Consider the following 16,617-nt stretch of genomic DNA (forward strand, 5'->3'; position numbering starts at 1 on the left):
GCCTGTGTAAGTTTATTGAAGGAGACAGGATAAGGAGTAAGGGATAGGTCTGCATTGGAGGGGCAAGAGATGAGCGGCATATTGCAGAGGAACCAGAAATCCATACCAAAGGATTGGCAGCGGTGCACAGAGGTTATTAGGAGAGCACGAAAAATAGAGAGGACATTATGCAGATAAGATTCAGCAAAATCATTTTGGAAGGCAAGAATGAAAGGTGACAGGCAGAATTTTAAAAGGCAGAGTGGATAAAAAATAGAAATGTTAGTACTTACAAAGAATACATTCTTTAACAAAGACACAAGTATTTTACATCCGAGTTTTTCATGGTTCTCTTTGCTGTGCTCATATAAAGTGCCCATTGACGTCACAGCCCAAGCAGCAAGCTTGCCAAATGGAACTGTATGAAACATCTCAGGTGATCCACACTTTCAGAAAACAAAGACCATTTTGAATCACATAACTTATTGCTCATATCAAAATTTCACTTTATTCTATAGATCATGTTAAATAACTTACCCCATGTTTACTAAGCCGCATATCGACTGCTGTGCACTAATGCCGACACAGCCCATTTACTTTGAACGGGCTGTGTCACCGTTGCCACACAGCTTAGGAAACAGGGGGGTTAATTTTTCAAACATTACAACAAAAATACTGGAAAAAGTACATGTACATTCACAGTGCACACACTTTTACCAGTCTTAAATAATGGGTGGAATGAGAAGACGACAACTGCACATGCCATTGGCAATACGTAATTTTGCACCTCTTCCTATGCAACTGTGAAAATATGTGATGCTATGTACTGGGGAGCCATGCACTGGGAGCATTTAGTGAGACCTGTACTGTGTACAATTCTTGAGACAAAGAGGTTCTTTCTCAAAAAAAGACAAGCATCTCAAAAACAACATAAAGTGGAATTTGGTCGTTTTTCTCCAAATAAAACGTCCAAATTGTAATTTTTTAAACTTATATTTGAGATGTTTTTCTCTGCAGTGTGTCCAAATCACAAACGGGTGAGTTGGGGGTGAGATCTGGGTGTTCCCAAAACGGATGTTTTTCTGTCATAATGGAACAGAGCAAAAATGTCCAGAGCTAAAAATTAGATGTTGTAGTCTAGACCTGTTTCAATCATGCCTAAGTCACAAAAAGGTGCCCTCAATGACGAGATGACCACTGGAGGGATTAAGGTATGACCCCCTCCTTACTCCCCTAGTGGTCCCTCACCCCCTCTCACCCTGCAAAGATGTGAAAGAAACAGTACATAACAACAAGCAATGAGTGAGGAAAAATAAATCCAAGGAAAATGTTTCTTAAAAGTCCATTGCATTTATTAAAATTCAACACACATGCGTCAAAAACACATGCCAACATCACCACAGGCCCCCTTTTGCCGCAGCTTGGTAAAAGGAGCCCTAAATAACTTCATAGATGATGGCAGATAAAGACCTGTATGGTCCATCCAGCCTGCCCAACAAGAAACTCATAAAATAAGGTATGATGTGATACTACATATGTATGCTTGATCTTGATTTGTCCTTACCATTTTCAGGGCACAGACTGTAGAAGTCTGCACGGCACTGGCCTTGTTCTCCAGCTACTGAAGCTAAATCTGTCCAGCCATGATCAGGTCACAGACAATAGAAGTGCCCAGCACTGGCTTTGCTTCCCAATTACTGGTGTTGTCATCTACTCACCACTAAGCTTCTTTTGTTCCATGCCTTGTATACAGGATTCCTGATCCAGAAGTCTCAATAGAGCTCTCCCACTACGACTCAGGACAATGCTACCCATAGAATAGCCGGTAAGAGACTAGCATAATGACTGCAAAGTCATGAAAACTACCCTCTGTCTGATGTATAAGAACTAATCCACTAACACAAGACTCCCACATATTTCTTTATATCAAAATGCTTTTATTACATCGTCTGTGCCTTTAAACGGCACTCAACATCATTAAACTAATCAACCAATCACTCTTCCACATTCATTCACCAATCACCCTCTGTACCTTATAATTGAAATACAACTTAAATCATATAAAGCAGCAAAAAACACATTTGACAATATCATTTACACACAGAAAAAATCCGTGTGAATCATATGTGTCCAATTAATCAACATTAAGCCATATCATATGGACCACTATTGAATTCACAACCAAATGTTGTGCAAACCGATTGAACCAGCGTCTTGGTGCTTGTCCCATCTTGTTCAAACTGCTAATGGAGCCACTGAACCATTAGCTTGATGACATGTAATTAATATTCAACCGCAACGCTGCTCCATACATGAACCACCACGTTATCCTGTGGCGTTCATAATAACCAGCTTATAGGTACTGGGTGAGCAGTATTTCACATCAAGTCCATCTCAAAACCACTGTTCCCCAATGCTGAACTGCATTTCGTCTTCCTTCTTCAGGAGGAACCACCCATTAATTTTAAATCTTATACTCGGCTGCCTGAGTTAACTCAGTGGAGCGGTCCCGGACTCACGCCTGTATGAGTACCCTTCAGGCATACACACAGGCCTCTAGGACTTATTGCTGCTGTATAACATTGGCACACCAGTTCACACCTGAAGACTAATCTCTACGAAAACGTCCTTTATTGGAATAACCGCCTTTACTCACAGTTAACTGCAGAGGTTGTGCCCCACTGGCAACGAGTCTCCCTGGTACTGAGATTAGCAGTAGGTCAGAGCTGGCAGAATGCTGTACAATGCCCTCTTTCAGCCACATTCAAGGTAAGAACTACGTTCTCTAACGTGGCTAACACAGGAAAGGGAACTAAAACTGGCTTACAAAAATGGCCACTACCGCATGGACTACAACAGGAAACACAACAGGGCACACTCTGACCCAGTAGGCAGGGGGAAAAGCACCATGGGAGAAGAGCCTACAACTACCAACATCGTGAGACTGTAACACAAGCTAATGAAATCACGGAACCCAATACCCTACACCCACCACAATGCAATGCTGATGTGACCCTGTAGCGCACCCGAGAGCCACATCTGACCCAGGGAAAGGCTGTGACAGGATCGAACACATTCTGCTGTCATGGAGGTGGGTACGGCATTTGAGGCTGGCATACAGGCTGGGAAAAAAGTTTTTAAAGTGGGGGTTTTTTTGGTGTGTGTGGGGGGGGGGGGGTTAGTGACCACTCGGGGAGTCCGGGGACGTCATCCCCGATTCTCTCCAGTGGTCATCTGGGCAGTTGGGGCACTTTTTTGGGACTTGTTCGTGAAAAAAAGGGTCCAAAAAAAGTGACCTAAAAAGGCGGTAAAAACGCCTTTTTTTTTGATTATCAGCTACAGACGCCCATCTCTCCTCGGCTGATAACCACGCCCCAGTCATGCCTCCGACACGCCCCCGTCAACTTTATTCGTTTCCGCGATGGAGTGCAGTTGGAAACGCCCAAAATCGGCTTTCGATTATACCGATTTGGGCGCCTTTGCGAGAAAAACGCCCATCTCCCGATTTGGGTCTAAATATAGGCATTTTTCTCTTTCGATTATAAGCTGGCTAGTCTCCCAGTCTCATAAGGTCCTCTTGCAATTTTTCACAATCCTTTTGTTATTTAAGAACTTTGAATAACTTTGTATCATCAGCAAATTTAATTACCTCACTAGTTATTCCCTTCTGTAGATCATTTATAATTATATTAAAAAGCAGTGGTCTCAGCACAGACCCCTGTGGAACTCCACTATCTACTCTTCTCCATTTAACCCTACTTTCTGTTTTCTATCTTTTAACCAGTTTTTAATCCACAATAGAACACTACCTCCTATCCCATGACTCTCCAATTTCCTCTGGAGTCATTCATGAGGTACTTTGTCAAATGTCATTTGAAAATCCAGATACACAATATTGACTGGCTCACCTTTATCCACATGTTTGTTCATGCCTTCAAAAAAATTTACTAGATTGATGAGTTAAGATTTCCCTTGACTAAATCCATGTTGACTTTGTCTCATTAATTTATCCTTATATGTATGCTCTGTAATTTTGTTCTTTATAATAGTCTCTACCATTTTGCTCAGCATTGACGTCAGGCTCACTAGCCTTGGGTTGAGGCTAGTAGGGAGCATTAAAGGAAGACACTAGATCACCAGGGATCAGAGGCCTCCAGGGATACCTCTCACATGACTTCCAATAGCCCCTTTAAAACTTTGTGCACCATCATGTGAAAAGAATACTATAGTTTTATGTTCTTACATTTTATTGATTTTATGTATGTTCTTATTGTATTCCGTTTTGGATCAAAAGGGGGATATAAATACGATAAATATATAAAAATAAAACCTTTTATGTAGAAATAAGGGTCTACAAACACCTCTGTAACTAGCTTTCATGAACTTTTCTCTCTTCATCAGGTCAGAAGCCTTACATGCAAATTCTAGACACAGATGTATTGAGTTAGTTGATCCTTATTTCAATGTATTCAAGAACACTAACTCAGCAACCACAATCCTTTGCTCTTCAATTTTTAATTAAGTGTATAAAGTACCATTCATAACACTACCATTTAAAACATCTGTATTTTGTTATCCTTTGTGGTCACTAGACTCCATGGGTACAATTTCCTGCAATAATAAATGTCAGTAGTACAGTAGAGCACCATTTATCGAGAATAGATGAGACCAAGACATTCCAGATTATTATTATTATTATTATTAATTGGGTAAAATGTTCAGCCAGTGGCAGTGAACATATTTTTTTTAGCTGTTGCTGGTGTTATTTCCGGATATTCAATGCTGGGCCATATCCGAACACCAGCAGTGAATATTTGGGTTTATGTGTCAGCTATCTCTTAAGTGGTTAAGAGCAATATTTAGCACTTAGCCGCCTAAACAGCACCATAAAAAGATAGGACAGAATTTTATGCAGTCTGATATGACTACTTAACTGAGGGATCCTTTTACTAAGCTGTGGTAAAAGGGGGCCTGCACTAGTGTCAGCGCCTGTTTTTGACAGGCGCTAAGGCCCCCTTTTACCACAGCAGGTAAAAGGTTTTCTTTTTTTTCACAAGTGAACCACTTGCCGCACGGCCATTTCGGGGGGGGGGGGGGGGGGGGGGAGCACTTACTGCCACCCATCAAGGTGGTGGTAAGGGCTCCCGCACTAGCCCGATGGTAACCGTACAGTGCACAGCACTGTATGATTACCGCTGGGTAAGCACCGATGCTAAAAAAAAAATAGAAAATGGCGTGCGCTGAGGCTCCTGCAGTAGTTCCGGATTGGTGCGCAGTAGGCCCCCGGACCACCCACACCATATTTGGCTTTCACTTTAGCGATCTGTGATGATACTCAGTAGAACTAACCAATTAAGAGGCCCTTTTACTAAGCCGCATAAGCGTCTATGCATGCCCAACGTGCACCAAAATGGAGTTACCGCCTTGCTATTGTGTGGCTCTTGCGGTAATTTCATTTTTCTTTTCGGACGTGCGTACTGGAGGCGCGCCAAGTGGCATTTGATGCGCGTAGGTCATTACCGCCCGGTTACCATGTGAGACTTCCCCGCTGGGTGAATGGCTGGCGGTAAGGTCTCAGACCCAAAATGGATGTGGGGCAATTTTCATTTTGCCGCACGTCCATTTTTGGCAAAATTTTAAAGAGGGCATTTTTTACAGGTGCACTGAAAAATGATTCTGCACACGCCCAAAACACGTGTCTACACTACCGCAGACCATTTTTCAGCGTGCCTTTGTAAAAAGGGCCCCTAAGTGCCACTGGATATTAGTGGCTAGCCCTGCGTGGAGGGGCATAATCAAAAGGGATGCCCAAGTTTTGCTCAGGACGTCCTCGCAAAACGTCCCGGTGAAGAGGCGGAGAAACCCGTATTATCGAAACAAGATGGACGTCCATCTTTCATTTCGATAATACGGTCGGGGACACCCAAATCCTGAAATTTAGGTCATCCTTAGAGATGGTCGTCCCTAGACTTGGTCATTTCTGATTTTCGGCGATAATGGAAACCAAGGATGCCCATCTCAGAAATAACCAAATGTAAGCCTTTTGGTCATGGGAGAAGCCAGCATTCGTAGTGCACTGGTCCCCCTCACATGCCAGGACACCAACTGGGCACCCTAGGGGGCTCTGCAGTGGACTTCAGAAATTGCTCTCACGTACATAGCTCCCTTACCTTGTGTGCTGAGCCCCCCCAACCCCCCCCCCCTAAAACCCACTACCCATTACTATACACCATTACCATAGCCCTTAGGGGTGAAGGGGGGCACTCAGATGTGGGTACAGTGGGTTTGTGGTGGGTTTTGGAGGGCTCACATTTACTACCACAAGTGTAATAGGTAGTGGGGGGATTGGCCTGGGTCCGCCTGCCTGAAGTGCACTGCACCCACTAAAACTGCTTCAGGGACCTGCATACTGCTGCGATGGACCTGAGTATGACATTTGAGGCTGGCATAGAAGCTGGCACAAAAGATTTTTAAAGATATTTTTTGAGGGTGGGAGGGGGTTAGTGACCACTGGGTGAGTAAGGGGAGGTCATCCCCGATTCCCTCCGGTGGTCATCTGGTCAGTTCGGGCAACTTTTTGTGGCTTGGTCGTAAGAAAAACAGGACCAGGTAAAGTTGTCCAAATGCTCATCAGGGACGCCCTTTTTTTCCCACTATGGGTTGAGGACGCCCATGTGTTAGGCACGCCCAAGTCTCGCTTTGTATGCCTCTGACACGCCCCCATGAGCTTTGGTCATCCCTGTGACGGAAAGCAGTTGGGGATGCCGATTTGGGTGACCCTGTGAGAAGGACGCCCATCTTCCGATTTGTGTCAAAAGATGGGCGTCCTTCTATTTTGAAAATAAGCCTGATAGTGATTTAACCAGCCAGGTGCCATTAAATCACTTTGAATATCGAACCCATTATTATTATTACTATTATTGTTATCATCATCATGAACATGACCTGCATAAATGACGGGCCTGATATTCAAAGCAAGTTAAGCAATTGACTGCTGATAATGAATACATACCTTGCTTATGCATGGATAAAATCAGGCTGCTTAACTTGCTTAAGGGTCAAATTCTATCCATATAACAAGGGGGCGTCATTGAGGAGAGACAAAGGTGGAGCAGGCACTTATATTTTTCGGAGCAATATTCAGCCACCAAATAGATAAGTTATGCATTTGAAATTAGTCTTGTGAAACAGCAGTCCAAACTTTAAATGGACACCGGTCAGATGTTCATTCAGCAGCACTGGTTAAGTGGATAACACTGCTGAATACATGAACAGTTAAAAGCCAATGCTGCTGATTAACTTTATACAGTGACCTGTGCGGCCAAATATCAGGCCCGATATTTCTGGATAAAGGGAGCTGACAGCACCTCTCCCACAGGTTATGATGATCCCCCACAGCCTGGCCCAAGTTGGCTGCTCTGCAACTCAATCATCTGGCCAACTATGCCTCTCCCTCCCACACAATTCCCAGTTTCAGGTTGCCTGTTCAAACCATGCAAAAATTTCATAGATTTTATCTAAACAATACTGAGCAGTTCAAATGGCTAATTGGAAACCTAGAACCATGAAGAAGGAGAGGCATTAGCAGCTGCAGGAATGGATTACACAAGAACTGGGCTGACTGGAATTTCCTGGATATTGAGAGCGTCCTGATAGTTAGAATGTTGACAAAAGATACACTATCAGCACCTGATTAAACGCAACAGCAGTGAGCATGTGTGAAACATGAATGAACCGTCTCTGCAGTTGAAAACCTTTTATAGGATCTGTTTTAAAAGCTTTGATCATGTTTACTAAAGAATGTTAGACTTTTGCATTTAACTTGGGTTAATAGCCATAAGCAGTGTGCCTCAAATGAAAACACATTGGTTATGGCTATTAACCCAAGTTAAGTGCAACAACTTGTGATAACTACAGGAGGCCTGTCCAGCATTCTCCATGCAGTTTCCACACAGACATGTTGCCTAACACCCACAGACTCATCAGCATCACCTACTGAGGTGGCATTAGGCGAACCCATGTTAACTGTGCATTTGATAGCATGTGCTCCCTACCGGTACCTGGTCAAAATAGCCCAACAAAATGGCCCCCGACAAAAAAGCTCCAAACAAAAAAGCTCCTGACATACCAGCCACTGTCAGAACGGCCTGCCCATAATATAACCTTTAACAAATTACCCCCCCCCCCCAAGACAAAAGGGCCTGATCAGGTTGCCCAGAATATGGCACTGCATTTTTTCCCAATAATCTTACCTTGCCAAACAGGATAAGGTTGGTAAGACTATGAAAATGATGACAATATTGTTTTTTTTAGTTTTTTTTTTGTTACATTTGTACCCTGTGCTTTCCCACTCATGGCAGGCTCAATGTGGCTTACATATTGTATACAGGTACTTATTTGTACCTGGGGCAATGGAGGGTTAAGTGACTTGCCCAAAGTCACAAAGAGCTGCCTGTGCCTGAAGTGGGAATTGAACGCAGTTCCTCAGGACCAAAGTCCACCACCCTAACCACTAGGACACTCCTGCCATGTTGATGGAAGAATAGTTTCCTTAAACAGCAGAACAGATCATGAATACCACTTGGTAGCTATAGAATTGTGTTTATTTATATATGCTTTATATAAGGTTTCACTTGTAGTTTATCACTTTTTTTGTGATGTGTTATTTTTTTCTAGGGGGCTATTTTGTCAAGGGTTATTTTGTAGGAGGGGCCATTTTGTCAAGGGCTAATTTGTTACAAGGCTGTTTTGTCGGGGCTATTATGTCGGGGTGCCCGCCCTACCACATGCTGACTGCAATGTGCCCAACCTCCACTCAAACTCTGCCCAGTCCTCGTCCCATCCCGCACTATGCAGTTAGCTCTGGTTTTAGCATACAGGCTGTTTTAACACATGTAAAGGGTTAATGCAAGCTTCGGTTTATGGTTAGCATTACCTAACCTGTGATAATTGTTTACTGCATCTTAGTAAACATGTCCTTTGTTAGACATTATAGATATTAAATTCCAATATTAAATATTGCAAAGCAAACAGCAACATTAAAATACGCTCATCTATTGGCACATTTCCAGAACAAGCTTGTATATAGCACAGACAGCTACATTTACATACAAACAAAAAAGGGACATTTTGGAAACTTGCCAGCTGTTCAAACCAGTCCCTGCCAGAAGCCAGTTTGACTCCTTCCAAACAATAGCAGAGAAAGGTGAATGTAACGTTAAACAGGCATGTGCATACACAAAAAACAAAATTCATGTTTGTTTGTTTTCTGTATTTTCCCCAATTTTTAGGTGGATTTTTCCATGTTTTTTCACACATTTGTTTTAATAGATGTTCTTTTATGTGCACTGTAGTATTTCAATATGAACTTACTGACTTAACACACACTAATTTTGCACTCATTAAATTAAGATGCCCTAAGACACTGAATGCACTCTAGCAAATGAAAACCCTATAGTGTTAAGATCTTTCATTGCCAGAAAGAAAGGAGGAGAAATTATGTAAAAATGAGTATTTTATTTGGGCCAATATCATGTCCATTTGATCAAATGGAAAGTGGAAGAGAAATGTGGAGACCAATTAAGTTTTTCTGTGTGCGAAAGATCAAAGAAAAGATCCTCGTTTCTGTAAAGGATAGAAGTATATAAAAATGGTATCTTTCAAATATTTTGTGTTGAATCGTGGGAGATGATGGCAAAGTAATTGTTGTTAAGCAACTCCATATACATCATGGTGAATAAGTATTTCTGAGCTGTTGGACTTTGTCAAGATTTAGGGGCCCTTTTACTAATGTGCATAGGCGCCTATGCGTGTCTAACGTGCGCCAAATTGGAACTACCACCCAGCTACCACGTGCTGCGGGCGGTAATCCCATTTTTGATGCACGTCCAAAACACGCAGTAGAAAATATTTTGTATTACCCAACGGTAATTGGCAGTTTACGTGCGTTGGCTGTTTATCGCCCGATTAGCACGTGAGACCTTACTGCTAAGTCAATGGGTGGCGGTAAGGTTTCAGGCCGAAAAAGGACGCGAGCTGGTTTTAATTTTGCTGCATGTCCATTTTCGGCCACAAAAAAAATGCCTTTTTTCCAGGTGCGCTGAAAAAATGACCTGGCACTTCCAAAACACGCACCTACACCAGCACAGGCCACTTTTAGGTGCGCCTTAGTAAAAGGGCCCCTTAATGCACACCATGGCATGGAGAATTTAACTGGCTACTTCTGTGATTGAAATATATTTTTTAATAGCATTGATGTTACCAAGGGGTAGATGCACTAAACTCAGTGCTTTTTTTGTGCCGGTACGCAACGGTACGGCGTACCGGCACCTTTTTTTGCCCGCCCCGCCCCCCCCCCCCCGACACTCCGGGCGAGTCCTGCACTTAGTGTTTTTTTTTTTTAAGACTCAGAACGCGCGAACGATGCAGCCGGCAGCGATTGAAAGAGGCTGTCTGGGCTGGCAGGCGTCTGCGTCGGAGCTTCCCTCACCCTCTGCGAGTCCCGCGAAACAGGAAGTTGTAACAACGAAGGCGGGACTCGCAGAGGGTGAGGGAAGCTCCGACGCAGATGCCAGCCCAGACAGCCTCTTTCAATCGCTGCCGGCTGCATCGTTCGCACGTTCTGAGTCTTAAAAAAAAAAAACTAAGTGCAGGACTCGCCCGGAGTGTCGCGGGGGGGGGGGGGGGAAAGGATTGGGGAGAGAAAGAGGGAAACCAACAGAAGGAAGGATTGGGGAGAGAGAGAAAGAGGGAAACCAACAGAGGGAAGGATTGGGGAGAGAGGGAAACCAACAGAGGGAAGGATTGGGGAGAGAGAGAAAGAGGGAAACCAACAGAGGGAAGGATTGGGGAGAGAGGGAAAGAGGGAAACCAACAGAGGGAAGGATTGGGGAGAGAGGGAAAGAGGGAAACCAACAGAGGGAAGGATTGGGGAGAGAGGGAAACCACAGAGGGAAGGATTGGGGAGAGAGGGAAACCAACAGAGGGAAGGATTGGGGAGAGAGAGAAACCAACAGAGGGAAGGATTGGGGAGAGAGGGAAACCAACAGAGGGAAGGATTGGGGAGAGAGGGAAACCAACAGAGGGAAGGATTGGGGAGAGAGGGAAAAGAGGGAAACCAACAGAGGGAAGGATTGGGGAGCGAGGGAAACCAACAGAGGGAAGGATTGGGGAGAGAGGGAAAGAGGGAAACCAACAGAGGGAAGGATTGGGGGAGAGAGAGGGAAACCAACAGAGGGAAGGATGGGGAGAGAGAGGGAAAAACAGATGGAAGGATTGGGGAGAGAGGGGAAAAACGGAAGGATGGGGAGAGAGAGGGAAAACAGATGGAAGGATGGGGAGAGAGAGGGAAACCAACAGAGGGAAGGATTGGGGAGAGAGGGAAACCAACAGAGGGAAGGATTGGGGAGAGAGAGGGAAACCAACAGAGGGAAGGATTGGGGAGAGAGAGGGAAACCAACAGAGGGAAGGATTGGGGAGAGAGAGGGAAAACACAGATGGAAGGATTGGGGAGAGAGGGAAAAACAGATGGAAGGATGGGGAGAGAGAGGGAAAACAGATGGAAGGATGGGGAGAGAGAGGGGGAAAAACAGATGGAAGGATGGGGAGAGATTTGATTTGATTTGCTTACTTTATTTATTTTTTGTCTATTAGATTGTAAGCTCTTTGAGCAGGGACTGTCTTTCTTCTATGTTTGTGCAGCGCTGCGTATGCCTTGTAGCGCTATAGAAATGCTAAATAGTAGTAGTAGTAGTAGTAGTAGAGAGGGGGAAAAACAGATGGAAGGATGGGGAGAGAGGGAGGGAAAAACAGATGGAAGGATGGGGAGAGAGAGAGGGAAAACGGAAGGATGGGGAGAGAAAGAGGGAAGACGCTGGATGGAAGAATGCAGAAAGAAATAGGGGAGACACTGGAAGGATGGGGAGAGAAAGCAGAGCTGCTGGATGGAAAAGGGGAATAGAGAAAGACTGGAGAATAAGAGAAAGGGGCATGGGGAGAACAAGGGTGAGGAAAAGATGAAAAGCCACAGGTAGATGAAGGAAATTAAAGAATGGATAGTAAGAATGAATTAAATCTGGACAGAGAGAGAGCCTGAAAAATATTGAAGAAAGCAAAGAAAAAGGAGACAAAAATGACAAATGGCACAGAAGAGTTAAGCGAAAACAAAGGAAAGCAGAATCACAGACTGGGACCAATATGGAAAGAAAAACAGTCACCAGACAACAAAGGTAGAAAAAAATCATTTTATTTTCATTAGTGTTTGTAATATGTCCAATTTGAGAATTTACATTGGCTGTCTTATTTTGCACTGGGTATACTGGAGCTGTAAGAGCTTACAGAGATTATTTATCATGAAAAAAAATCACGTTATTTTTTTCTCCTATAGTACTATAATATTTTCAATGATGTCTGTTTATATGCGCCATGGCTGGTATAGGGGGTGTGGTTAATGTGGGTGTGGCTATCATAGGGGTGGAGCCATATGTGGTGACCCCGCCCATAATGAGTACTGGCACCTTTTTTTCTACAAAAAAAGCACTGACTAAACTTAACGAGCCAACAACATAGTTTTCAAACTGGTTCTAGCCAGTTCAATGAGCAAGTAGTAAACCGTGACATGCACAAAAGGGTTCTCCGAGCCATTTTCCTCTCATGGTAGCAACTAACGAAAACGGAATGCAAATGAGCTAACTACTATAGTAATGTGGACGCTCCTTGCAGAACCACTTACGAGAGAGACAAGTAAGTTCAATAGTCAATAGAGCAGGGAAAGAAAGCAGATTGCAAAAAAGGGAACTTAAAAATGGTTTTATTAAAATAGCAACCTATCAAAAGGAGTTTACTTATTAAATCATATATAGAGATGGTGTGAAGGTGTCCCTTTGGATTGATAAATAATATTAACAAAATGAACCTCAAACCTCCTAACAGGGAATCATACAAAATTATTGCTAAACCCCTGCTTCAATAGGAGTAGAGTACTATCATGGGTTCTATTTAAGAGAGTCAAGATTGATATAGAATTTTTGAGAGAGGAATTGAGTTTTTTATCCCATCGGTTTTCTCATGTTTTATGAGTTTTTACGTTGGGATTTTTTCTCTCTTGACTCTCTTAAATAGAACCCATGATAGTACTCTACTCCTATTGAAGCAGGGGTTTAGCAATAATTTTGTATGATTCCCTGTTAGGAGGTTTGAGGTTCATTTTGTTAATATTATTTATCAATCCAAAGGGACACCTTCACACCATCTCTATATGATTTAATAAGTAAACTCCTTTTGATAGGTTGATATTTTATTTTTGAGTTTATTTTCTCCTATATAATTTAGAGATTTATTAAAATAGCCCATTGTGGCCACGTTTCACCCACTTCTGATACAGTTCAGCCACATCGGGATATTTTAACTTTTTTTGAATATCGGGTCCAAAATATTAATAAAATAAACTGCAATCTATCGTCTGGCTAGCAGGTGTCACTTGTTTCATACATGACAAACTTGTAAGCAGAAAGTTATAAATTATTTAGCCTGTTTTTGCGCAAATTTTTATTTTCACCCTAAATTTCTAAAACAATTTTGGAACTTTGATTAAAAATGGGTTAAAGAGAGAACCAACAATACAAGTCAATTTTGCTCATTCCCTATACAAACATTTTAAGCATCAAACACAACTCCAGTTGGTGAAAAATGTTAACTTTCCTCTCAGGTATAGACTAAGCAGCACTATATATATTTCGTTCTCCAGTAACACTAATCCTAATATCATGAGGGTGCATTTTCCAAGTAATATGCATTTGCTCTAATAAAGTCCACTTAGTTAATGAATCTGGGTGCACTATCTTCTACTTACTCCATACAAATTGCACCCAGAAACATTTGCCCAAGAAATGGAATACAAAGCCGTGCTATGAAATCTGCTGTGTAGCAAATCCAACAAGTGAGATTGCACAGTGATTGCAGAACAATTGTGCATAAAGTTTCTTTAATTGCATTGGTACAAAACTGTTGAACTGCTCTTTCCTCTTTTTCTCAATCTCTGACACCAATGAACTGACGGCAAATGCAAATCCCCTATCAGCCCTGCGTCAATGGCTGAAGAGGTCCTTGAGTAACTACTGAAGTGCACATGTTGGATTTTTATTCAGAGTCAGTTTAGAAACATAGAAGGAGAATCGGCTTTGTTGGAACCCGATCTTTTTTTTCAACTTACCGGACCGGGGCTTGAGGCCAAAAGCAGTTGCACTGTTTTCACTGGGAGACGTGGGAGGACTTCTGTCTTCAACCTGTGGGTTTCAACACCCCCCAAAAAAGAAAAAAAAGAATAATTAGCTACACACTGCCCTCCCACCCCCTTGTCCACTCTTGAATATATACTGTATGCAACAGGGCGGCTCAAGGCAATCTGCTGCCTGAGGCAGGGATGAGATGTACCAATTCCTGGAGAGTGCCGCCTGAGGCCCCCCTAATAGTAGGGCCGCCACTGCTATGCAACCTCTCATGCTGTATCATAATGCTTCTCAGCCCAGTTATTGAGGCACACCTAGTCCCATCAGGTTTTCAGGATATCCACAATGAATATGCATTAGATAGATTTACATACCGAGGAGGCAGTGCATGCAAATCTATCTCATGCATATTCATTGTGGATGATGGGATTAGGTGTGCCTCAAGGACTGGGCTGAGAAGCACTGCTGTATCATATAGAACCTTTGACAACGAGGAATTCATGTCTGCAAAGCCATTGCAGACCGAAAGCAGAAGCTCTGCATTTTGAGGGTAATTTTATAAATGACTTGAACTTGTGGTCCAATATTTAAAAGCACTTATTTGCATAAAAGTTGCAGCGATACTCATATTTATGAATTTTCAACAGCACTATCCCCCAGATTCTATATATGGTGCCCAAATTTGAGTGCGCTGCAGAGATGTGCACACAAATGAATCGGCTAATGAGCTCTTAACCATCAATAACTGGGTGCTAACAACAATTATTGATGCTAATTGGCACATGCATCTGGTTGCACGCTATTCTATAAGGCATGACACCTAACTCTAATAGCGCATAAAAGGGGTGTGGCCATGGGCATTTCAGGGGCGTTCCGAAAAGTTGTGCACATAATTACAGAATATGGCCTCAGCGCAACTAACTTGGGCACCAGCATTTACACCAGGTTTCAGCAGATGTAAGTCTGGCGCCTAAATTTAAAGGTGGGAATTGGCGCTGCATGCTACTCTATAAAAGAGGCGCACCCTGTATAGAATAGAACTTAGCAGCTGTTTTTCCGGCACCTATTTTTTCATGCCATGTACTGAAACTGGTCCTATGTGGGTAATTTTATAGGTCAGTGCCTTCATTTAGGCGCTCCAATGCTGCAAGTGATAACCTATTCTGAGTGCTGGTTGACCATCATGTGGCATCGGTGTGCCTAACAGTTACATCAGCCATAGATCTGGCGTAACTGTGGCTGACTAAACATAGCAAGGGTGCAGGTAACTTCCAGAATTCTGTAATTTACGCATTGCCCTCCCATGCTGTACCCATATGTATGCTCCCCTTGCATTTATACGCTATCTGCCGGATTCTATATAGCGCGCCTAGCGTTCCATACCAAAATCTAAGTGTATTCTATAGCGCGTATAACTAATCAGTGTTGGTATCTGTACTTAACAAGCAATAATGAGCACTAATTGGCAATAATTAGAATTTACACAAACAACTCGCTAAGCATATTCTGTAATGAACTGCATTTGAATTGTAATGTGTGCACTTCAAAAAGGGCGTGGCTATGTGTGGGGAAATGGGCATTTCAAAATTTACATGCGTAGTTATAGAATATGGCCCAATGCACGTAAATCTAAGCACAGGGATTTACGCCATGTTTTCATTTGTGTAAATGGACGTGCGTAGTTTTAGGTACTGGGATATCAACTAAGTGTATATTACGCCTAAATCTGGATTTTTTCTTTGGTGGGGGGGCTCAGCAGACAAGGGGGCAACAGTGAGATGTATACCTGGCAGTATTTTATGAAATCCACTGCAGTGCCCCCTAGGTTGCCCTATTGCTTTCCTGGGTCTGTCTGGTGGACCAGTCTACTAAAATGCTGGCTCTTCCTACATCCCAATGACTTCATTTTGTGTGTATTGCACTTAGACTTTTTATTTTTGAAAATGGACCAAAAAATAAAAGGTCCAAATCACTAAACCTTATTCTAAACAGTATTTTTGGAAAAAAAAGACGTTTTTCTTTTTTGAAAATGACCTTCTTTCCTATTCAGATTTTGGACGCTGTTTTCAAAACGTCCAAAGTCAGACTTAGATGTCATCGAAAATGCCCCTCCAAGTCACTCCCAGATTGATGTGGGGTTGAGAACTCTTACTCTCTTCTATGCAGAACAGACTTAGTGGTGATAGGGATCTGAACTAGGCCTTCTGTGTTTTGTTAAATGCTCATACGCCACTGAGAAGAAGTATGGTTTAAAAATGATTCAGATGTGGAAACTGCTATTTTTATACTATAACTAAGATTTAAGAAGTATGAAAATATGCCCTCACGCTGTTAGAAGAACAACTTTAAAACACTGTAAATTAAGCCATCCTTATTTATCTGGGATGCTACTTCACCACACAAGATTCTTCCC

The 16,617-nt window shown here is 42.7% G+C and overlaps 1 protein-coding gene across 1 annotated transcript in view; it reads right to left on the reverse strand.

The window, feature by feature from the left end:
* Positions 1-16,617, reverse strand: part of LRCH1 (leucine rich repeats and calponin homology domain containing 1) — a 346,398-nt gene that overhangs the window by 72,037 nt on the left and 257,744 nt on the right. The window contains exon 15 of the mRNA XM_030200501.1: positions 14,189-14,261. Coding sequence (XP_030056361.1) covers positions 14,189-14,261 — 73 coding nt within the window. The remainder of the gene's footprint in view (positions 1-14,188; positions 14,262-16,617) is intronic.

Source organism: Microcaecilia unicolor, chromosome 4, assembly GCF_901765095.1.
Source record: "Microcaecilia unicolor chromosome 4, aMicUni1.1, whole genome shotgun sequence".
Taxonomy (NCBI): Eukaryota; Metazoa; Chordata; class Amphibia; order Gymnophiona; family Siphonopidae; genus Microcaecilia; species Microcaecilia unicolor.